We start from the raw sequence: 25353 nt of genomic DNA, 5'->3' as shown, positions 1-25353 counted from the left end.
CCCATTGGCCCGGGACGGCGAACCGCGGCCAGTGGGGGTGGCGGGAAGCCACAGCCAGCACATAGCTCGCCCGCGCCGCTTCTCGCCGCCCCCATTGGCCCGGGACGGCGAACCGCGGCCAGTGGGGGCCGTGATCGGCCGAACCTGCCGCATCAGCAGGTAAATAAAACTGGCCCGGCCCGCCAGGGTGCTTACCCTGGTGAGCCGCGTGCCAAACGTTGCCGACCCCTGCTCTACTGGATCTCAAGATTAATTTGAACTTCTGGTTTGTTACAGGATTCTCTTCCTGCTTTCTTGGTTTGGGCTCTGTAAAAGGGAACGCTCACAACCAGTTCTGCCTAATGGTCAGGCAGGGGTGCAGCAGGTGGTCACCCCTTTTCAGTTATAGTCCTGGCCTTCAGCTCTCCCAAGAACTTCAGGGTTTTCACCTTAGTATGGGGATTTTTGGGTCAGGGTCTTCCCCAGCGGGTCTCTCCACTGAGGTAAAGGCTTTGTTCTTGTGCCATCTTTTGGGAGTGGGTAGAGGAGCCCGGGCCCACACGCTCCAATCCAGGGCCTGATGATGGGCAGGTATGTTCTGCATCTTGCAGTGCCACGCAACTGCCCCATGGATCACTTCCTTTCCAAGTCTCCCTTTTCCGCTCAGAGTAAATTACAGAACCACAAACAAAGTCTCTGACCTTCACAGTCAGTCACCTGTCTCTCTCCTCTGTAGGTTTTAGTAGGTCTGTTTTTCCAGTTCTCAGGCAACAAGAACTCCTGGGCAGTAGTTCCCGCCCCCCATCTGAGCTGCTCTGCCTGCAGCTTGTGCAGGCTTTGCAGGTACAGCTGGGCAGGGCAGCCTGGGTACAGAGTGACTCCTTAACCCCTTGTTCTCGAGTGTGGGGTTTGTAAGACCCATCACCGGCTCCTGCGCTGTCAAGAATCCTTCACTCATAGCAGCAAATTCTGGTGTTAGTTACACTAGTGAAAACCAAGTAACATCACTGAAGTAAAAGGACTTACTCCAGATTTATACCATGTAACTGCGTGCAGAAATGATCGTCCATTCTCTGACTTGTTGCTGAACTTCCAGAAACTGCCTGTTACAGGAGAATCTAACATTCTCTGTGCTGATCTCTCAGCTTTGTTTCCATTGCAGTTCCTAGTGATTTGATGTTTTGCTTAATCTTGTGCAGCATGTCAGCTAGTCAGAGTAACAAAAGGATTGTGTTCCCTGATCTCGTTATCTCATTTAACTGAAGTTCAGTTACTAGCATTTCAGCCACTAGCTTTTAAAGAAAGACATGTAATGCTGGCCTCCCTCCTTACTGCATCTAAGGGTTTGTACTAATAGGATAATATAGCAGACTAATCACCTTTATCTGTTAATAGATTATCTTTTGAGAGCAGCTTCCTCATTTTTGCTCTCATATTCTCAACTCATATTTGTCTCTGCACATTGCTGCTGGTTAAAAACACTCCAGGGGCCTTGATTACGCAGTTGCTGCACACAGGCAACTCCCATTGACATCAGTGGGATATCTGATGGGATTATTGACATAATAGAACTCCAGGATCTTGAAAAATCTGTGATGGATAGCAGTGCTTCCTTTAACCACTGGGGTCCATGAATCCTGTTTGTCATTCTACCCCTATCCTGTTCTTTATTGCCTCCAAGCTCTGCCCTTCTCAAGTCAGCTTTTCGCAAGGAGCTCTAAACTGCACTGGCCTCATTGTAATGCTCTGACACGTTATCCAGGGATCCCTTGATTTCCCTTTGAAAAGTCCAAAGTGAGTCCATCCAATGCAAGAACTTTAATATCACAGTACATAACACTGCCCTTCTTATACCCTCTTTGTGACTGCTACACAGACATTCCAAGAAATACGTGCATGCTGCTAGTGTTTTTATCTAGTAGCATCAAGCTGAGGGAAATCTGCCTTGAGGCTATTCGAGATTGCTACATGAGCCAAGATGAAGAAGTTGTTACTAAAGATAGCTCAATTTGATAACAGAACACACCATTGTATGAGGTAATGTCAGAGGCAGGAATACATACAGTAAACCCACTTTCCTCTTCTTTACTTCAGTAGCCACTTCTAAAAATAATTTACACCTGTCCATCTTCCTTTCTCATTATTTCCTTTTGTTCACTGTTCTCCACAATTAAGATCACCTACCTCTACTTGAAACAAGTCAAGCAAACAATCAGAAAGCCACTAGAAAAAGTGTAGGTTCAGGCCTCTGTGGCCAAAACATAGATTATGCCCCACTGAGGTTTACCTGTCCAACTAATCTTGGATCCTGGATCATTAAGAGTTCCTTATGCTGACTTTGTTCACAAATAACGTCAAAACGAGCACTAGTAAAATCCAGAACTAGTTTGCTGGACCTGGTTTTCAACCTAGAGGTGAATAGTCATCACATCAAAATTCACCACCTGATGTAATATAGCTGAAATTCACTCCTTTGCACATTTTAAGGCCTCAAGTAGGGCTTAAGTGGTCCATAAGCTAGTGCAGAAGGGTGAATTTCCCCCTATACAATATATAACCAATATATGAATAGTAAGGTAGCCAATATATGTTTAGGTAACCTGCCTCCTGCCACACATGCCACCAAAGCCTGATCTCTGTTGATATAGGATTTCTGTTGCTTGTATATGTCTGGATTTGTCTAGCTCCAACTTCCAGCCATTGAATCCTGATATACGTTCTTCACTAGACTGAGGAGCCCATTATTAAATATTTGTTCCTTATGTAGGTACAAATGCAAAAGTATTTTAATCCCCTCCAACATGGGCCAAAATGTGAGAAAATTCAATTTACAGCCTGAAATGTTTCTGAAAAAAGTGATTAAATGTACACAGAGTTTTATTGAGAGAGAAGCTAAGTGTAAATACACCTCTATCCAGAGGTGAAAGTAAGACGGTCTGATCCGGCGTACCGGCAAGAACCAGTATGCTGTGCCGGATCGCACCGGCTTCCGTGGCAGGGATTTAAAGGGCTCTGGGCTCCCTGGGAGCTCAGAGCCCTTTAAATCCCGCCCGCAACTCGGCGCCCGGGCTGGGGCTGGGATTTAAAGGGCTCGGAGCTCCCACAGTTGCGGGGAGCTCAGAGCCCTTTAAATCCCACCCGCAGCTCCGGCAGCCGGGCTGGGGCTGGGATTTAAAGGGCTCAGAGCTCCCCGCCACTGTGGGGAGCCCAGAGCCCTTTGAATCCCGCCCGCAGCTCCGGCAGCCAGGCTGGGGCCGGGATTTAAAGGGCTCAGAGCTCCCTGTCACTGCGGGGAGCCCAGAGCCCTTTGAATCCTGCCCGCAGCTCCGGCGACTGGGCTGGGGCTGTGATTTAAAGGGCTCGGGGCTCCCCACAGTGATGGGAGCTCCAGGCTCTTTAAATCCCGGACCCAGCCCAGCAGTCGGGCTCGGGCAGGGATTCAAAAGGCCTGGAGCTCCCGCGGCTCCGCGGCTGCCAGAGCTGCGGGGGGGATTTAAAGGGCCCGGAGCTCCGCAGCGGCCGGAGCCCTGGGCCCTTTAATTTGCCCCTGAGCCCCGGGGGCTCCCAGCCACCTCTGCAGCTGGGAGCCCCGGGTTGATTTAAAGGCTCTGGGGCTCCCAGCCACAGCCGGTGCCCCAGGGCCTTCAAATCTTGAGAGGCCCCACCTCTTCCAGTTGAGGCCCCGCCTCTTCCAGATGAGGCCACGCCCCCCTCAGGACTCCGGCAGTACCAGTAAGTCCTGTAAGTTACTTTCACCCCTGCCTCTACTCCAATATAATGCGACCCGATATGACACAAATTTGGATATAACGTGGTAAAGCAGCGTTCCAGGCGGGCGGATCAAAGCAAGTTCGATATAACACGGTTTCACCTATAACGCGGTAAGATCTTTTGGCTCCCGAGGACAGCGTTATATCGGGGTAGAGGTGTATTAAAAGAATGGTGAAGGGAAGCTTGGCTGTAGAGTGGATGGACAATTGGTCTGTACCCAACCATTTTTTTCAGTTATGGATGGCTGGGGGAAGCTTTTGTTCTTTAAATGGAAGATACATTTTTTTCTGGTTGATCCAAGCACATATTCTTTTTGGGCTGTGCAACACCTGGGGATATAGTAGAGAGTGAGTTGAGGGGAGTTGTGCATACACAGAATGTACTCTTTTTGGAGGACAGTTATACTTTTCCCAAGAAAACATCACAGGAATATTGTTACTTGTGTGAAATTCCTGAGCTGACCCAGTTTTTCCTAGCTTGGGTGGCATTATCTTGGTGGTTCAAGCATTAGACACAAGTCAGTTCTAGGGTCAGTATTTTCACTGTTGTTCAAGCATTGCTTGACAATGCTGACCCTAGAAATGACTTATGTCTAATATAGGGCTATGTTTCCCTTCCCATGGGAAAAAAAACCATGAATGGGAAAATCCTTTGTGTGTACCTCATGTGCTCCAGGGAGGATATACGTGGCTTCAACCACTTTCCTCCACCCTGATACTGGAAGCAGTGAAGGGCTACTTTCATCCCCAATTTAAGTTAGAGTAGCATCAAGGCTGCTGTAACTTGTAATGACCCTCGGGCCATTGACATCTCAGGCCTGAGATCACTGGAATTCCCAGAATGTCTCTAGAATGCCCCGTCATGCCTTGCAAATCAAGAACTGTGGCACCATTTTACATACTTAGGGACTGCCTTACACAAGAGGAGGTTCTATCTTGCTCTTTAAGTTAGCTGTTTGTCCTCCTCGTGCTGCCAGGACAGTGCAAAGGGAACAAAATAGGGCCAAGGATCTGGCCCATCGAGTTACAGCTACATTTTCCTTTCATAGGCTTTACATTAGGGCCGGAAGGCATGGCGTGGAACCCATCCAGAAGATGTGGTGGCAACCATCTCCACCACTGTTGACCTTGGTTTCTGCTTCCTGTAGCCCCAATCCCATCTGGAAGCACAACTTAATGAAGAGTGCTGCTGTCAGTTGCTAACTTCCATGGACCCATTCTCTACACGCCTCTTCCAGAGGCAGTGAAGGTGTGGAGTGGCATTAATGCTAATTAACATCCTTGTGGATATTTTCTATATATCTGGTTCTAAGAGAAGAATGCTGTGGTGAGTGGCTACTTTCCAGCATCACCCACCTACCCCGATGTGCCTCCTGAATACCTGCAGAGTCCCACTGCAGACTGTGCCCAAAGGAAGGTTCAGTGGGCTTGGAAGAAGGCTATGTTGGCTCCTCCATTCCCCTCATCCACGGGCTTAGGGTGATTTCAATCCAATTTTACTTGATTTTGCTCCCTTCCTTCATGCCTCACTTCGGAATGGAGCATTAGCTCCACAGTATTAAACTAACTTCTGAATTAAACAGTGTGGAGCAATATGTTAATAATGATAAGTAGGCATGTGAAGTTTTGTTGTTCAACTACATATCTCATCCCACATTGAAAAAGATAAGAAATATCAAGTCTACTTCCTTTAATTTATTAGATCTGTCAGCGGAAAAATAAACATCTAAGATAAGATAATAGTTCTAAATTTTACTTCTTCAGTTAGAGGATGATTTATGGTCTCTTTATTTGCCAGAACAATTTATATAAAGCTTTAGATGCCAGTTCTTCAGCCTTTCTCTGAAGTCTGTATCTATGCAGAACTTTGCTGCTATAACACACATTAAATGGTATATAGTATAATGCCCTTTTATTTTTTCCTCCCTTTTTTCCTGTCTCATTTTTTAACCAAGGAGGAATTGCTAAGAGAAAACCTAATTTCTTTGTGACAGTTCATGTGAACATGTTTAGTTGTTTGAAGTAATCCGGAAAGCTACACCATTAGGACCTGACCCAAAGCCCATTGAAGTCAGTGGGAGTCTTTCCATTGATTTTAATGGGCTTTGGATCAGGCCCTTTATGTTTAGATATCCCAGCTACAGACAGTGCTGATTGGTTGATACTATGATCTCATTCTCCAAAGCCAAGGTTTTTGGCTAAAAGTATCCTCCTTTTGTAAAATCAAATATTAGTACAAGTTGCGTGTCTCTGGGACCCTGCTGTTTTTTTGTTGGGAGCTCCAATTGAGGAAATATATTCCTTAATTAGGACATGAGGACAGTTGATCAGATCACTGCCTTTTAGTGGTGACAGGATGTGCTCTTTTGTAGCGGAAAATAATAGAACTCCCCCTGGGATCATTGTGGCTGATTTAAAATATGGGATAAAATTACAATGGAAAGACTAACTTATATTAAGTGAAATCAAATGGATGGCTATTGACATATATATCTTGCATTCCTGAATTACATTTTTTTATAGTGAAGAATGGAAGACTCAATCTCTGAGCCAAAAGAAAAAAAAAAGATTGGGCTTTTTATTATTCATAAAATTGCAAAATCTTGGCATGGATAATTGTAACCGATCTTCAAGATTTTAGATATTCTTTTAGTCTATAATGCTGTAGAACAGGCAAGTTAATATGAAAATTGTTCATCCAGGATTTTTTTGTTAATGTTTTGTCTATTTTTTTTAAAGTTAGGTTTTACTGTATTTTTTGTGTCTGAGTGTCAATAGAACCTTTTCCCATCTGAATGTAATGATGTTAGAAACATGCTGAACTTGGAGCAATATGTTTTATCACACTTGAGCTTGACTCAGCAAACTGGGAAGAAAACCATGCAAACTTCTAGCATATGGGAAAAATTGTGAACTTGACAAAGAAGCAGTTTAGGAGTTTATATTATTTATTTAGACTGAGCTCTAAGGTGTGAAATTTGAAATATTCTGTAAAAATCAAAGACAAACAAAAAAGATGTAAGAAATGACTGGAATATTTACAATTAAAACTCCCTGGCATGTAAAGTAATATAACAAACAAAACACCCCCACCCCCACCCCCCATCTTAACACTCTCCTTTCCATTTAAGCTGCCAGAAGTCCAAGGCAAAACTATTAAGTTGGCCATACTCTTCCTTTCTGCTTCAGAATTATGATAGATCCATGTGGGAGCCCTCGTAAATCTGTCATAATTCTGCAGCAGTAAGGCCAACTTAATGCTATTGCCTTAGACTTCTGGCAGCTTAAAGGGAAGAGAGAGGATCAAGATGGGTTTTTTGTTTTGTTTGTTATGTTGCTTTTCATGCCAACAACTTGTAATTGCTAATATTCCAGAGAACTGAAGTCATTTTATTATTTATAATTATTTTAATATTTTTTTAAAGGATAAATAATTCACTTACTAAATTGCCTTTATCAGGCTTAAAAAGCTGTAGGGCTTGGGTGTGGCCCTAAACTTCATTAAATAATGATGTTTCAGGGCATATCCCCAGCTGGTTTAAATCACTCTAACTCTATTGAAGCCATGGAGCTATGCCAACTTACACAAGCTGTGGATCTGGCCAACAGAGCATGATGTTTGTGTGTAATGTATTGCAGCCGGATACACTGTAACCCATTGAATAAAGTGGAAGCAGTGCTGTATAATTTACATCTCTAAATATGACATTATTTGCAGACAAACACTGCCTTGCAGACAAATCCAACCCTTGTATGATGGAGATGTATCAGGGATTCTTGAGTTTATCTCATACCTAAACCCTCTTCAAGGACTCTGGCTATAAAAGACCAATGTATGTTAAAAAGTTTACTGTCCAGATTTTCTCCAGATGTGTAAGAAAACCTCTGAAATTAACCAGACCTAAATAGCAAGTGATGAAATTTGCATATTCTCCCCAGTACACCAAAATTACAAAGAGACACAACATTTGTGTTCTACTTACCAGCTCTGCATAGTTCTCTGGAATGGAGTAAGTATAAGAATAAGGAAACAGCAGCATCTGGGAATAGGAGTGAATAGTCAAGTATGCCTTGATAGTGGAGAGATTTTTACGAATAAAGTCAGCCAGAGCCTTGGTCTCTTTTTCAGACTCAGGGGCGCTGCCGCAATAAGTGTCATCACATGGTCTTTTCGAGGCATCAACACCTGCAGGAAAGGGCGAATGTTTGTATTTAATGAAACAGAATTATGTTAATGGACCATAAAGGTGGTGATTTAGTGTCACCAAAGTTATAGTTAAGACTCTGTCGGCAACCTTAAGTTAGTCCCCTGGAGCATATACTATACATGGAGACAGAATATTTATTATGTGATCACATACTTTTAGGCAATGTGTCATAGCATTCTGCAAATACTTTTTTTTCTTTCACAGCTACTATATTTGGAGGAATAAAACCATTTCATACGTTACTGAAGTAAGTGATCATTTTATGTAAGTGAATTAATGTATGAGAAGTGAACAATTCTGTTGACCTGCAGTGCTTTATTACGGACCTTTCCTTGAATGTCTGCTGCATAACACCAGGCACTCCCAGGAATTAGAGTGGAAGTCTAGTGACTGTCACTTTTCTTGCTTCAGTACAATGCTTTCCCCCAATATGAATTCAGTGCCCACAGAAACTTCCAGACTGACAGCCCTGATGACAGAAGTCTTCTGTTCATCCTAAGGAACAGGTGTAGCATGCACAACAATGGTGTAAGCTTCCCTAAAGTATGTTGATGATGATCCTTCCTCCAGGCCCTGAAGGACCAATTTTAGGAGTGAGGGAAGCATCTTTGTGGAAGCATCCTTTTGATATGTTACATGCTGCACCTTTCAATGTTCAGTTTCATCAAATATTAGGAAATACTTACTGCACCACCCAGCATTAAAATTCCTGTTGGGGTCGGTACCAATGCAGCTGCTGCCAGAGTTTGTGGAACGTGTCTTCCTCCACATGCGGTACTGAAATGGAAAGTGCATGTGAATACTAATGGACAGTTACAGTATTTGACCCATTCCGTGAGATTCTTGTTCAGAAAGAAGAGTGTACATACATTGGTCCAGGTGTAGACGTAACCATCAATATTAAGGACAGGCAGGATGTAGAAATCCAAGTTGTTGAGAAGACGTGTCATAAGGGTATCACTTCCATAGGTACTAACAGCCTAGATATAGATCAAAGAGAGAGAGCTGTTATTTTCATGGAATCAGGAATTGCTGGTGGTTCTGAAATATATTTTTAAAAGCACAAATGTGTGTTGTCTTTTGAAATTGATGCATAATCTTTTTACCTGATATGTTTAATATGGGAATTTTTTTAAAAGGCTCTTTGTGCAAACCAGTCCACCCATGTAAATCCAAAAGTGCAAGTATGTTCTTCTGAGGTAGCCTGCTTCATTAAGGGCCTGATCCAAAAGCCACTGAAATCAACGGGAGTCTTTCCACTGACTTCAATGGGTTTTGGCTCTGGCCCAAGCACCCTAGAATTAACGATAATAGTTTAGCACTGGAAAGTGATTCTGTACTCTCCATATTCTGACATGTGAGACAGGCTAAAGCTTTGAGATATTTTTAAGTACTGGAAAGAACAAGGAATAAATCCCAAGTTATATCAGTTAGAACCACACTACTGTTTTAAAGCAGCATTATTCATCTAACTTAACATTGCATAGATGAACAAGCACTGATCATGAGCAATGCACTAAATCAGCATGCCAGTGGGCAGACTCAGCTCTCCAAAGAATGACTTCCTATTTAGAGGTATTCAGTGGTCCTGGCCACATATTCTGTAAGGGCTCTTGCATCCCTGTAGTCCACTGTCTTAAAACTTTTTATTTGTATGCAAGAAAATATCCCATAGAATTGTACAGAGAGGATCCTCCTGAGACATTCAGTACAATAGATACACTTCTGACTCTGGCAAGCTCTCATCACAAACAGTCTCAAAAGCATAGATAATGGAACATTACATGATCTTCCCCACTCCTTTCCTTAGCACACAGAGGCATCATCAAAACTCCTTCACTAAAGCTGTAGAGCCTGATTCTCCACTCCTTTGTGCTTTGTGTGATCATTTACAGATTTACACCTGTATAAAGTGAGTGTAAATGGGGCATAGAAAAGCTGCCATTCTGATCTGGTAGTGTATTGCACTCATGTTTCCCTCACTTTGCACAAATGTGCATGACTACACAGGGTGCAAAGCAGTTGAGAATCAGGCCTGTAGTTTGTTGACTGATAAATAGTGTTCAAAAGCAGATTACGGTTACTGGGAGAACTGGTGCTTCTTCCTGCCTTTTGCATATTCTCTAACTCAGCTAATGTCTCAGGGCCGCCTGGGAGGGGGGGAGGGGCAAGTGGGGCAATTTGCCCCGGGCCCCCACGAGAGTTTTTCGGGGCCCCTGGAGCGGGGTCCTTCACTCGCTCCAGGAGCCCCGGAAAACTCTCGCGGGGCCCGGGCCCCTGGAGCTTCTTCCCCTCTGGGTCTTCGGTGGCAGGGGGTCCTTCCACCCCAGGACCCGCCGCCGAAGTGCCGGGTCTTCGGCAGCGGGGGTCCCCTGCCGCCGAAGACCCCAGGCCTCCTGAATCCTCTGGGCAGCCCTGTCATGCCTTTCCTTTCTGCCTTTGGACATTTGTGTCCAGTAGCACTTTTAAATAAACAAAAGAGGATCATAATGTTAAAGTACTTCCTCCCTCCCCAAAACCACTGAAGAAAGTCATCACCTTCAGTCAAGTACATTCATATATTGACTATTTCAGCTAACCCCCCCCCCCCAATGATTGTAGTAAAAATAATTGCTAAAAGAAAAATGGTAACAGGTACTATCTTCAGTTTTACTGGGAGATAGAGATCACTTTCCCATCTGCTTGTCACTTTCAATTTCCATTGCTCCTTATGCAAAACTACATGGATGTCTCTCGGAGGACAGGAAGATTAGCCACGTCACCACTATGTCTATGCTAGCACGAGCCAATCAAATACATTGGTTTTCCTTTGTTTGGATTTTAACTATCTCCTGCTGCTTCTGTTTTAAAACCTTTAAATGTAGGAATTTTTATAAAATTTGAGAATTAAGCAGCATGGAGTTGCTTTTTAAAGATTATTCTACTGAAGAGGAGTGTATCTTTTTCCCTTTAGAGGAGGCTGTGTGTATAGTGTTCATCAGCATTCCCTACCTATGTAGTGTTAGGAGATGAGAGAGAGAATAGAAACTTATATTTCTTTTAAGAATTCATAAAGCAAGCATGGAGTGAACCTCACTTCACGTGTGAGTTTCATGTACTAGAAGGTAATGCTTTCTAGTTACAGAAAAATGTTATTTCTTATTATATGTAACAAATTACCTTTAACGGTAAGAAGTGGTAACTGTTTAAGACAAATAATACCAACATTATTATTTTCCTCCCCCTGAATACAACAATTAGGGAGCTGTCTTCCCAGCCTTTGATTACATTTCCATAATCTTCTTGTTCTGTTTAGGTGAAGAAAAGCTTCCACGCTTTCTCTTTCTTTTTTTGGAGAAACAGAATGATTCCAAGGAACCCGGGAATATGAAGCATTAGGAAGACAGGCATCCATTCTACTTCTATAATGTACACTCAGATGCCTTCTACAGTTTACCTTGACTTCTCCCATTCTTTAAAACCACACACAGGGCTGAATTCTGAACCATTGAATTCAGTGTCAAAACTTCTACACCACAAACTGAGCCAGGAACATGACTGGATTTGTAGTGTTACAATAGTGTTATAATAATATAGACATGAAGCAGATTCATTGGTTTGTCCGTCTATCACCTCTCTCTATATACATTTATGCACAGGGGATTCTAGTCATACCTACCACAGCGAGAATGAGTAGCTCATTTCTTTTAAATAATTTTAATGGAAATTAAAGGGCAATACTTAAAACCGCAAAGCAAACTTGAGTGGTTGCCTTGGGATTCCCCTGGCAGACAGCCAGAATAGCCTGCACTATGCCTCTGCCTCCCAGCCTTGTCCCTGGTGTAGTGGATGTGGCCAGTGACAAGAGGCAGCCCAGATTGCAGCAATTCCTGTATGTTGGAATGGCCCCCTCAGGGGTCATCACATCCCTGAAGCGTCCTGATGCTCTTTGTTTCCACAAGCTGCTCAGGTATGAAATGGCCAGTCCTGAGGATCCGGCCTACAGTGTGTATACACTTCACATCAAGGGGATAATGGAGCCCAAGTTGTATATTTCCAACCCAAATCCAAAATCAGAGAATAAAATTAGAAAGCACTGGATTAGAAACTGCCAAGGATTGAACTGCAAGAGATCGTATTATTGTATTTGTTTCATGTTTGTTACAGTCTGTGTCAGTTTCCTCTAAAGTTGATTTATTTTGTGAAAACTCTTTTTTGTTACTGAGCTTACCAACCTCTTTCACAAACCACTGGCAGAATGCAGGGGAGATCCACTCTCTTGCATGGAAACCACAATCCATAAAGATGGCCTTTTTGTTTGAACCACTTTTCCCCACCTATAGTAAATAAAATGTCATGAAAAAACAACCTATTTGGTGTACAAATTATTAATATTCTGTCTCCAGACTAGTGACTCTAAAGGTGAAACTTGACAGCAGTATGAGCTATATTCCTTGATTAAATTGAAAACCTAATACTAACAGAGTATATTTTTGCCCTTCTGGACAATTAAGTTGTTCAAGTTAAAACAGTACAATCCTATTTGCTTTATTTTTTATTAATGCAGACATGACCATATTTTCACAGAATATTTCATTACCCCTACACAGTGTTGGTAGATTTCTTATGATAGTATTATTAGCTGAAAAGACCAAGTTGGCTATATACATTCTGGTGAATGCTGGTGCTGTTTTGGGTAAGTAATTTTGTCTCTTTCTCCATCTCCCCCATTCCCCCCCCCATTTATTTCTTGGTATCTTATTTATTCATAAGAGTTACGTGACAGAAAATGATATCTGAAGAAGATAGAGAAATTGGGTTTGTTTCCTGTTGCCAGATAGACTGACATTTATAGATCTCTTTATAGTAAGTGGGTTTACAAACAACAGATGGCGTGAACAATTACATAAAGGTAAATTATCATTTACGTTGCTCACAGGAATGTGGTTAAATTTATAGGTCTGAACTTCCAAAATATTTATTATGGGTTTCACTCTATAAACCCTTTACCTTAAATCAAAAGGATAAAAATTCACAATAAAAGTAGCTCTCAAAATCTGTTTTGATTTCCTAGAGGATTTATAATACATGTCAGAGTTAGTGATGCCTTAATAAATATTGTAATTTTATTATTTTTATGAGAACCGACCAGACTGTTAAAAAGAAATTAAAAACAATCACCTTCAGGAGGTATATGGGCCGTCCCTGAAATGTAGTCCCGATCTGAGTGCGGGAGACAATGTTTGCATTCTGAGCAGCAATGTCAGCAGTCCAAGCAGCTATCTGTTTAATACAACCATTAAGTTAAACGGCATCTCTAACCCCAGTTCCAAAGCAATTAATGAATGAAGAGTGTGGCATATTTATAGACTTTACCGTTTCCCAGTTGTTGTATTTTTCATAATTGTGTCCAGTAGCACGAACATTGCTGTCAAACTGAGCATCAAGTACCGTCTTCAGGTTGTCGATCAGAATTCTGCAATAGACCCACAGTAATATCAAATATAGAAAGAAGACTTGTCAGTGGGGTGAAATTGTCCAGAAAATTTGACTTTCCCTGCTGGAGAAAACATTGGGCAGATGTCATTGATCTACCATTTGGAACTACAGTGATTCTGAAATGAAGTGTTTGGGTTGGGATTACATTCCTGACCACAATGTATGGTGAATTCACATCTAGCCTAATTTTGCCTTATGTTCTGCTCCAAGGATGGGCTGTTCTTGGCCAGCAGCTGTCCACCAGGTCAGCTCTTTTCTCCCAACCCTCCACAGTGCAAGCTCTTTTGGGTCAGCTGCAGGGATAAGCGCTAAGGATAAGCTCATGGAGCAAGTGCTCTTCCTCTGTGAGCAGCCCACTCCCCTTCACCGCAGTGTGAGCTTTTGCGGCCATCATTTTCTTGCTTGTGGACATGGGCTTCTAGAGAACGGGGCCTTTCTTGAGTTGATAACACAGAATGACATTTGCCCCATAATGTCACAACATGATGATGTAACATCCCAATGCATTGAAAAGATATCACTGAGCAAACATCTGTAAAATGGTAACCCTCGCTCTGTCAAACCAAACTCCCAGTGTTCAGGTGTGGTTTGGCAGCCTCATAGTGCCAATGGACTGAACAATAATCCTAGCTCTACTATATTTGTTGTATGCTGGCTGCAGCAAGGTGAATGCAGTCATCCAACAAACAAACATCACACAGGCAATGAAGTCCTGTCTGCCTCTGACTGGATCTCTGCCACTCACCTTTCCCATGGACTGAGACTCATGAATAAGGTTTATCATCAGACAGTACCTTGGGACAGTTTGCTTTTATTCCAGCTACTCTAACTTTTGTTTTCCCAGCGCTTGTCTTACCCTGAATAGCAAGAGGGTCAAAAATTGCAAAAACAATATGTTCTTGATCAAAGTGATCTGGATAGAAGAGCGAGAGGTCAATTTGCTGTGCAACGGCAGCCTTCATAACAAACACTTGAACTAGTTGCATTGACATAATTTCAGGGCACTGCAGCTGCAGATCAAAGAATTGTATTTACTTTGGCTGTCACAAGGACATTCTGCTAAAGTTTGTCAGGGACACCCTGCGACCCTGATGGCCTCACAATCAGAAGACAGGTGCATGAACTTGTGCAAATTCATGTATATTGTAGGAAATTCTAGCACATACCAGTATAACTCCCTTGCTAAAGAGAAAATCTTACTTTCAATGGATTCTTATGCTATAAGGGGGCAGTAAGAGCACTGAAAATAATCTTCTTAAGAACTATAATTATATTTTTATTGCCAAAATATATGGGTCTTTCCTTCATAGGGCTATCCTGAATATGTCAGAAATACAATTATAGCGGCAAGTGCAGCATTAATAGCTTTGCTGTGGTTTCCTTAAGACTTGAAAAAGAAACTGTTTGGTCTTTTAATGTCTTTTAATGAAATAACGTTACTACCACTGATAACTACTGAGGTCTCTGCTTTAATATTAGTGGTAATTTTTTTGTAAATGTCCCATTAACATTAGTTATTTTGCATACATTTGTCCTATGATATGTTAAGGGGCTCCAGTAAATGTCTCCAGGGATGGATTCTTAACAGATTGAAAACACAGATTTAGCAGATTAAACGGACTAATTTAATGAGAGCTGCATGATCTAGTAGGAAGGAGTTTGATCTAGTGAACCGAGCATGGGCCTGTGAGCCAAAAGCTTGTCTACCCTAATCCAGCTCTGCCACTTGACTTGGTGTTTGTTTCTGTATATTGGTAAAATGAGATAATACTCACTTACCCACTATACAATTAATGGTCCACATATATCCATATGTTTCAGCTGTTTTGTACTACTATGGTGACACAAGTCAGCCATAAACCTTATTAGGGAGAAAAGGTGGGCGAGGTAATATCTTTTAGTGGACCAACTTTTGTTGTTAAGGGAAACAAGCTTTCGAGTTTACACAGAGCTCTTCTTCACGAAAGCTTATGCTCAAATAAATTTGTTAGTCTCTAAGGTGCCACAAGTACTCCTGTTCTTTTTGCGGATACAGACTAACACAGCTGCTACTCTGAAACCTTCAGAAAACTTGTCTCTCACCAACAGAAGTTGGTCCAATAAAAGATATTACTTCACCCACCTTGGGTCTCTTATATCCTGGCACCGACATGGCTACAACTATACTCCATAAATCTTATTGGTAGCTGCCCCAGAGTGGCACAAAGGAGCCAGAACATATTGCTGATCCTGGCACAGTATTTGCATAGTGATTTGAAAATATAAATTACAAGTGGGATTTTCAAAGACGCCTAAACGACTTAGCAGCACAAGTCCTTCACTGTGTGGGCATGAGGACTACCAGAATTCTTCCATCCTGCTTGAGTGCTGCTGTGATATCTCTTAGGAGCTTCTGGGACTGAATAGTACTGCATCAGATATATTGGAAGAATTTGTAAGAAGTTATATGTATGATCCCCTTACAACTTCATGACGATAACTGGATCCAGGACCTATTTGGAGGGACTGATTATTTACTCTTCTCCTTAGAGCATTATTTAAGTGTGGAACTTCCTTGAGATCAATAGGGGACTTGAAAATTTATATAATATTGCAACTGTTCCACCTAAGGCCTGATCTGATTTGTATTCAAGTCAGTGGAAAGATTCCAAGTGACTTCAGGAGGAGGAAGCATTAATTGAAGGCACTGCACCCAAGAGATCTTTTCCTGGATTAAATAAGAATAGGATGCCTAATTTGCTGAATTTCTAACCATCAAAGACATTGTGTAATGCAGAGACAAGGTGGGTGAGGTAATATCTTTTATTGGACAACATCTTTTGGTGAAAGAGACAAGCTGTCAAGCCACACAAAGCTCTGCAGCCATTCAATAATAAATAGATGAGTTGAATCAATATTCTTTGTTGTAAGTAAATCACGTTGCTCAAGGTGTTGTATTGGACAGATTGTTTCAGAAAGTGCCATGGGATTATTTTGTAAACAGATGGGTCTGTGAAATCTAGGTTTTCTAACTCCTGGATACTAGTTTTATGATGATAATTAAAAATAAATGAAAACATTGTTTGCGTGAGGAAACCTCTTCCAGTCTCACTGAACTGCTGTGTGGCCTTGGGCAATTCACTTCAATTTGCCGGGCCTCTGTCTTTTCCTGCCTTTTGTCTATTTTGACTTTTTATACTGTAAACTCTTCAAATCTCTTACTATATGTTTTACAGAGTCTACCTATCGTGGGCAGCGGGTGAGCCCCTGGCTTGGGGAGGCCGGCCTGCCCCTTCTGCCAGGGGCTCTGCCACTGCCACCAGAGCCCAGAGCCTCCACCCACGCTGTGGCTGCCAGCCCACCCCCCGGCTCCAGCCCCAGACCACCCGAGCGCCTCCAGCTGCAGAGCACTGGGAGGGCAGGCGGTGCAGGACCCCCATCCGAAGTGCCAGACGGGCAGCATACCCCCCCATACCCAGAGCGCCAGGTGGGTGGGCCCCGGAACACCGGGCGGAGTCTCTGGCTGCAAGCCGACCCCCATAAGTCCAAGCCCAAAGCCCCGGTCACAGGGGAAAAGCTGCCCATAGCAGAGCGCTGGGAAGCAGGAGGGAGTCTGAGGGCAGATTGTGAGCGGGGCCATGCAGGACTGTGTTTGGGGAGGCTCAGCCTCCCCCAGCTTTTGATACCCGCTGCCCATGTCCCTAATCCTAACTGCAGCCTCTAGGGGCTACAATAATAATTAATAATTAATTAATAAATATCTTAACTAACAATTATGGCCTTTCTGTTGTGGGAGGGCTGTTATGGGAATGGCTTTCTGTTATGGGAGGGTTGGCTGGGTAAATTTTCTCTGTTTTTACCCTTCTCACATTCAAAATATCAAATAAGAAAAAAACATACTCATATTCCACTCCCCTCTGCTCCAGGAGACTCTCAACATCAGAGGACTTGTCCGCTTCAACTCGGAAATCAACTCTCATTTCTGGTTTTACTTGTGTGATGGTGTCTGGATTCCAGAAATCAATCTGAAAAGTGGAACAGATGAAAATATATACATATGTGATATATACATATGTGTTAGGTTGGTATCTATGGCTCGATAGTGATAATATGGTAAACTGCATTAACTCAAGACAGCACCAGGGCTATATTCCATTGATCTACCTAAGTTTTCCAAAATTAAACAAAATCACTTGGAAAATAAACTACAATGATTGTATTCGGGCATGTAGTTCACATATTGTGAGATGTAGTTTTGCTCAGATGGCAGTGACAGCTTTCCAAGATTTCAGTTCAGCAAAGTACTTAAGCATATGTTTAAGAGTTTTTAATGGACTGGGGCCTAAGGCAGGAGATGAGCATGCAGGTTCAAAGACAACTTCTGGACAAACGTGTATGTCTGTCTGAGGAGTGAGTAAATTAGAAATATCATCTTTCATATATTTTTAAGAACAAAAGAGACGATTATGATCATCAAGTGAGACCTCCTGCCTAACACAGGCCATAGACTCTTTTCCAGTAAGTTCTCCAGCAAGACCATAAGTCCTGTTTGAGCTATAGCACATCTTTGAGAAAGATATCCAGTCTTGATTTCAAGACGTCAAGTGTAGAAAATCCACCATGTCTCTAAGTAAGTTGTTCCAATGATTAATTATAATCAATAATGAATTAATAATTATTAAAATGGAAAATGACTGCCCAGGAAGGAGTACTGTGGAAAGGGACCTGGTGGTCATAGTGGATCACAAGCTAAATATGCGTCAACAGTGTAACACTATTGCAAAAAAAGCAAACTTCATTCTGGGATGTATTAGCAGAAGTGTTGTAAGCAAGACACAAGAAGTAATTCTTCTGCTCTACTCTGCACTGATTAAGCCTCAACTGGAGTCCTGTGTTCAGTTCTGGTTGCCACATTTCAGGAAAGATGTGGACAAATTGGAGAAAGTCCAGAGAAGAGCAACAAAAATGATCAAAGGTCTAGAAAACATGACCTATGAGGGAAGATTAAAAAAACTGTGTTTGTTTAGTCTGGCAAAGAGAAGACTGAGCGGTGGACTTGATAACAGTTTTCAAGTACATAAAAGGTTGTTACAAGGAGGAGAAGGGAGAAAATTTGTTCTCCTTAACCTCTGAGGATAGGATAAGAAGCAATGCGCTTAAATTGCAGCAAGGATGGTTTAGGTTGGACATTAGGAAAACTTACTGTCGGGGTAGTTAAGCCCTGGAATAAATTGCCTAGGGAGCTTGTTGAATCTCTGTCATTGGAGATTTTAAAGAGCAGGTTAGACAAACACCTGTCAGGGATGATCTAGATAATACTTAATCTTGCCTTGAGTACAGAGGTCTGGACTAGAAGACATCCCGAGGTCCCTTCCAGTCCTACAATTCTATGATTCTATGTTAACTGTTAAAACTTTCTGCCTTTTTAATACTCTGAATGTATCTATTTTCAACTTCTGAGCATTATAGCTTATTAAGCCTTCCTCTACAAGTTTAAAGCGCACTCTACTAACTGAAATCTCTTTCCCATGATCAAGTTACTCCTTAACCTTATCTTAGATAAACTAAATAGATTGGGCTTATGTCTCTCACTATAAAGGCAAGTTTTATAGACCTTGGATCATTCTTTTAGCTCTTTTCCAACCCCTTTACAATTTTTCATCATTCTTTTTGAAGAGTGAACACTGGAACGATCCACAGTATTACAGTAATGGTCTCAATAATGCCAACTGTGATCCTCTTGCAGCCAAAACTCTTGATTTCAGTGAGAATTTTGTCTATATGAGGCCTGTAGGATTGGGCACTTAGGCCCTGAGCCTGCAATAAACTCAATGTGGATAGAACCCTATTAATGTCAGCAGGGCCGGCTCTAGCGTTTTTGCCGCCCCAAGCAGGGAGGAAAAAAAAAAAAAGCCACGATCGGCAGCAATTCAGCAGCAACTCTAGCGCTGCTTCATTCTATGGCAGCAATTCGGCGGGACTGAACTGCCGGATGTGCTGCCCCCCTCTTCATTGGCTGCCCCAGGCACCTGCTTGCTATGCTGGTGCCTGGAGCCGGCCCTGAATGTCAGTGGGGCTCTGCATGGGCTCAGTGGTCTGACTTTGGATAGCTGCTTGTAGGCTTAGGTCCATAGGCCAGTGGTCCCCAAACTGTGGGCTGTGCACCCCTAGGGGGTCATGGAGGAACGTTCGGGGGGCATGTGGTGGAGCTGGAGCCAGCACCCACAGTGGGCGGGGACGGAGTGCCATGCTTCCAGCCCCACTCTGCTCCGAGCCCAGCTCTGCTACCAGCCTCGCTCCTCCCACAACCCTGTTCAGCCCCCAGTCCTGCTCTGCCACCAGGCCCAGCTCTGCTTTCACGCCCTCTCTGCCCCCAGACCAGCTCTGGTCCCAGCCGCAGCTCCGCTTCGCCCCCTGGTCCACTCCCAACTGTCCTCTGCCCTCATTCCCTCTCTGCCCCCAGCTCCACTCTGCCCCCTGTTCAAGCCCCAGCCCGGCTCTGTCTGTGCCTAGCCCCAGCTCCTCCCCCATCCCCAGTTCTGCCCCCAGCTCTGCCTTTATCCCAAGTTCCTCTGCTGAGGAAGCCTTAGCTGTGCAGAAATGGAGGGGGGGCAGGAACAGATTTCACTACTGGGGGAGGAAGGGACTGAAAAAGTTTCAGAGGGCTATCCGTGTTAGTCTGTATCAGCAAAAACAACGAGGAGTCCTTGTGGCACCTTAGAGACTAACAAATCTATTTGGGCATAAGCTTTCATGGGCTAGAACCTACTTCATCAGATGCATGGAGTGGAAAATACAGGAGCAGGTATAAATATATGAAAGGATGGGAGTTGCCTTACCAAGTGTGAGGTCAGTCTAACAAGACAAATCAATTAACAGCAAGATGCCAAGGGAGGAAAAATAACTTTTGAAGTGGTAATGAGAGTGGCTCATTTCAGACAGTTGACAAGAAGGTGTGAGTCACAGTAGGGGGGAATTAGTATTGGGGAAATTAGATTTAGATTTTGTAATGACCCAACCACTCCCACTCTTTATTCAGGCCTAGTTTGCAAATTTATTACAGTTCTGCAGTTTCACGTTGGAGTCTGTTTTTGAAGTTTTTTTGTTGAAGAATTGCCACTTTTAGGTCTGTTATTGAGTGACCAGAGAGATTGAAGTGTTCTCCTACTGGGTTTTGAATGTTATGATTCCTGATGTCAGATTTGTGTCCATTTATTCTTTTGCATAGAGACTGACTGGTTTGGCCAATGTACATGAAAGCTTATGCCCAAATAAATTTGTTAGTCTCTAAGGTGCCACAAGGACTCCTCGTTCTTTGTGGTGAAAAAGTTTGAGCACCACTGCCATAGGGGCTATATTTGTATTTATTTATTTGTATTTATTTATTTATACACCTTAAGGTGTATACATTTTGCCTGGGACTAAATAAGCTTACTTGCATGAGTAAAGGCTACTGATGTGAATAAAGACATTTCTAAAGCATCTTTTTCCTTAGAATCTAAGCAATGAACAAAATATTATTACCTTGGGGATTACAATAATGTAAATGGAGTGCTGTCATCTAAATATACAATGATAAATGTGTGTTCACTATTTAAGATTTATAACTTTCTCTTCCTAACAGTAATAAAAAAAAATCACATCTTTTGTTGTTTCTGTTGCTGCTCTATTTATTTATTTATTTATTTATTTATTTTTATTTTACTTGCACTTGTGTCAACCCATTCCTTAAGTGAATGTTGCTTACTATGCAGTTTCCTCACAGTTTGTAATTTCAAGCATAGTTCAAAGTTTTTTTTCTCTTTTTGAAGGATTTCAGGGGGGGAGTTTTGACTAGCATAAATGTTTTAAAGCACAGGCAACTCTGATTCCAATAACAACAAATATTTTCAAGTATATTTCATTTGGAATAGTAATTTTTGATGCAAAGATTACTATAGTTTTCTTGGTCCTTGTGTAGTCAATATTGTCATTTCCTGATAACCAAGTCTGCTGTTATATGGGCACCAGCATGTTTTCCCCATTATTACTGTATACAGAATAAATATAATTCATGCAAATAATTAATACATTTAATAACTACCTTTTACAACAGATAAGACCAGCTTCTGCATTCCTTACGCACCTATGCAGATCAATGTGAATTTGGGTTCAAAGTATCTGCAGAACTGAGCCTACAGAGTATCTCTAGTCCACAGGAGCACTGTACACATACTGTACATAAATCGGTGAGATGGGGATCACTATGTGTATAAATAATTTGGGGCCTGATTCACTAAATCTGGTACAAGGTGCAAATTGTACCTGTTTTCTTTCCCCAGATGGAGGAGTTAAGCCCCGAGAGGACTGGTGGTGGTACATCCACAAACTTCCCTTGGGTTTACTGTTTGGAGAAGTCAGTTCTCAATCTCACTGGTGGCTTCATTAAAGTCCTATTAGTAAAGGTTGCTGTGCAAGGAGCCAATCCACCATCTTTCCTGGCTATGCCCCCTCTCTGGCCATCACCTCCCTAAGTATAAGGGAGGTTTGTGGCTGGTGTGTCCATCAATGAATGCTGTATTTGTGTGTGAGCTAACATCCCAAAATTGGTTACTAGTCCTGACTGTCAACTATTTTGGCCATAATTTTGCATAGATTTTTGATTTTCATTTTTTAGGAAAAGAAAAACCAGCCCTCTAATTTAATTCCTTTATAAGGCACACTTGAAAGAAAGTACGGCACGTTCATTTATATAATGAGGATGAGGAGGCAGTGGCACACCAATAGCCTTGCCTTCTCATATGGTATCACCCTATTGCTGGTGATAGCGCCTCCACTTCTGCATATCATTAAAAATGTCATGTTTTCATCTCACCGACAATGGCATTTTTTCTTTCCACAGCTATTTTACTACATCAAAGTTGAAGGGAAGTAATGAAAACACATTTGCTGTCTTTATTATTTTTTCTCACGTCATCGTCATGTCATCATATATCTACATCAAGGTCAGTAAAAAAACAGGCAGCTTGATTGGGCATGGTAGGAAGCTTTAAAGAAAATCCAAGGAAGAAAATATATTGCATGAGAGGCTAAAGGAAAGTTGAAGTTGGATGCGAGCCTAGTTTTTTAGGTTATTTCTAAGTGAACAAATTCTGTTGTAACCATTAAGTTAAAACCACTGGAAACTGGAATTTTCATGTGGTGTTTAGCATAACACGTATTCAAAAGTATCGTACCATACATTTTTTCCTCTTGTTTTTTAGAGTATGTTGCATTATGTGCTTTAACATGCAGCTTGGATTATTCAGCTAGATTTTCTAGAAATGTGTTTATTTAGCTCCTGTCTTGTGACCTAGTCCTGCTTCCTCAACAGGAAAATTCACATTGACTTGAATGGACTCAGGATCAGGCTTCTAATTGAGCGGTACGATATACAGTATTTCTTAGATCAGTATTGGTAAAACAAAAGAGCTTTAAATTACAGTCTATTCCCCCACCCAATTCCATCTTATTTACCTGCATGTTGCTGGCCAAGTTGTTGAGGAATTCTACCTGCTCTTCATTGTGTGGTGTTACACGAAACACCTTCTCTCTTGGCAGTGGAGGAGGCGGGAGAAAAAGGCATGATTAAAACAGGCAGATCAGCTAAGAGAGTTTTGTTTAGCAAAAAAGTACCGGTTTAACCTTAATTTGAATTCTTACCCATCAAAATGGTGACTGTGAAGTGGAGCTGAAGCAGCTGCGGCACCTACAAGAACCAATAAAGCCCACATTTTTTTAGAAGTAAAGGGCGTGTGATTATTCTCATCTGCTTTTATAATCCAGTTTATCCTGCTCATTACTGATCATACAGCAAAGCAGCCCTTCATTAGCTGATTGATTATTCTCCTGTCCTTGTTTTATCTGTACACTGTTTATGATCTGTGTATTTTGTTGCACACCTGTGGAAACAGAGCTGAGAGTCTCACAGCTGGTTCAGGGTGCTCACCGCTAAAACTGGATGACCTATTCAGAGTGGAGAATTTATATGATGAATCTTGCTTTTTTTTCTCTTGTGAATTATTGGTGAACAATTTTCATGAATTTTTATTCAAAGTAATTCAATGGATGTACCTGAGAACAAATTCGGTGCACAAGCTGTATGCCAATTGGGCCTACAGTATATCTCTAGTCCACAGGGGCTTGTCCCCCGACCCATTAGGTGGGCCAGCAGAGACTGCGGGGGATTGTTCTCCTCCTTTCCCCAATGCTGGCCAGTGATGAGGTTAGCCGAGTGAACGACAGGTTTGTGCCACTAACAAAAGGAGCCAAACTGAGGACTGCCGAAAACCTCTGAGGCGAGCAAATCCCCCAGAAAGTGCAGAACCCACCAAGGCAGAAGAGGAACTTTGTCACACTCTTTTAAGAATGAACATGATTCCACACCTGAATATCCTATGATACTCTTGGGAGGCAATTTTGCAAAACTACACTGAACAGCCTAGAAATACTTTAAGACTGGAACATCCAACATATGCAGCCATTTGCACCTAACAGTCTGATCCCTGATGAATTTGTTGTTTAAACAAGATTCCCAAATTGCACGTATCTTATGTACCTGAGAATTATATTTGCCAAAATATAAGGATTGAACTTAATTTACAACTAATGACCTAATTTTGTAACACTGCACGTTGCCACAAACAATAATCTTACCTAGAGTCAAGTCTGCTAAGCAGGATGACAGCAGGAGTTATTCTGACAGACTGCCAAAACAATAATGCAAGGACTTCAAAAGTTTTAATTTTAAAATGAGATCTACCATATTTGATAAAGTTGTATGGTCTCACGAACATTGCTAAGACAATAGTGCAGAATGATCAAGCCCAGAACTTGCAATGAATAAATGATCACAAAAAGTAATCAAACAAATCGCAGATGTCATCATTCCCTGTTGAGCTCTAGGAAGCATCTCAGAAATAGAAGACTGTCAGATTTCAGTGTTTGAATTCACTTTTAAGAAATTCTTTGTGCCTTTTCATGCAGTTTCCAAAACAATCACTAACCCAGCTTTACTGCTAGTACTACTGAGCTGCCAAGCTATGTAGAATATTATAATTCTGATGACGGTCTTTGCTGTGTCCATCACAGATTAGGTCAGAGAAAAATAGTGACATGGAATCTTATTGAAGTGGTTCATTTTGCATCCCAGGATTGATGATTATGTGTCAAATTATCTCATAAGCTAGCTCTAAACATAGTCTTGTTTTTCTAACCACATTAGATAAATGTTCAATATCGGTATGATAAAGTAGCAGCATAAGGAGAAATCAAATAGCAAATTAAATTTGGATAGACCAGCTGCTCCCTTCATTTTATGACTACAAGACCATAGCACATCAGCTGGACATGGATGAGTAAACCATTGCCATATATACTGGGAACTGACAGAAAAGGTTAGAATTGGATATCTTTGTTCATGCACATTGCCCATCGTCTTGAAAAGATTTGAAGGCAAGATTTTTTTTAACCAAAAATGAAACACAAACAAACAAACAGACAAGACAGCATGTATCATGGTTTAGGAGTTCATCAACAAGGAGTAAGTTATTTAATGCATTAAAAAAAAACGTATTGGCCTCCACAATTTTATTCTGGTCATTATTGCTTGTGCATCTTCTAGCATTCAAGCCACATAGAATTTTGCCACTTGCATGAATTGTTCTCTGGGTTCTGTTACATGAACTCTAATAAAGGATGTGTACTAATAAATGGGTATATTCCAGAGAGAATCAACTTTCCCAGCAATTTATTGATTTCAATTTTAAGAACATGAATGTTGTGGTATTCCATTTTGAAGATGCATGTGAAGGCTAAGTACAGACTGATAAGAGGAAAAATACATATTAGTGTCACCATTTCACAAGCACCCTTCATCCTGTGAAGCCTTTTGTCCTATTTGTTATCATACTGAGTCCAAC

At 41.9% G+C, this 25353-nt stretch overlaps 1 protein-coding gene across 1 annotated transcript in view; it reads right to left on the bottom strand.

Moving 5' to 3' along the window:
- LOC117882840 (carboxypeptidase B-like) overlaps window positions 1-23166 on the bottom strand; it is a 30819-nt gene extending 7653 nt beyond the window's left edge. The window contains exons 1-9 of the mRNA XM_034781678.1: window positions 23096-23166; window positions 22910-22985; window positions 17315-17439; window positions 13313-13412; window positions 13118-13219; window positions 12172-12273; window positions 8827-8937; window positions 8644-8734; window positions 7733-7935 (exon numbers count right to left, since the gene is read on the bottom strand). Coding sequence (XP_034637569.1) covers window positions 7733-7935; window positions 8644-8734; window positions 8827-8937; window positions 12172-12273; window positions 13118-13219; window positions 13313-13412; window positions 17315-17439; window positions 22910-22985; window positions 23096-23166 — 981 coding nt within the window. The remainder of the gene's footprint in view (window positions 1-7732; window positions 7936-8643; window positions 8735-8826; window positions 8938-12171; window positions 12274-13117; window positions 13220-13312; window positions 13413-17314; window positions 17440-22909; window positions 22986-23095) is intronic.
- Between the last annotated feature and the right edge of the window lie 2187 nt (window positions 23167-25353).

Source organism: Trachemys scripta, chromosome 9, assembly GCF_013100865.1.
Source record: "Trachemys scripta elegans isolate TJP31775 chromosome 9, CAS_Tse_1.0, whole genome shotgun sequence".
Taxonomy (NCBI): domain Eukaryota; kingdom Metazoa; phylum Chordata; order Testudines; family Emydidae; genus Trachemys; species Trachemys scripta.
Note: the sequence above shows the minus strand (reverse complement) of the source record. Positions and strands in the feature narration are given on the sequence as shown.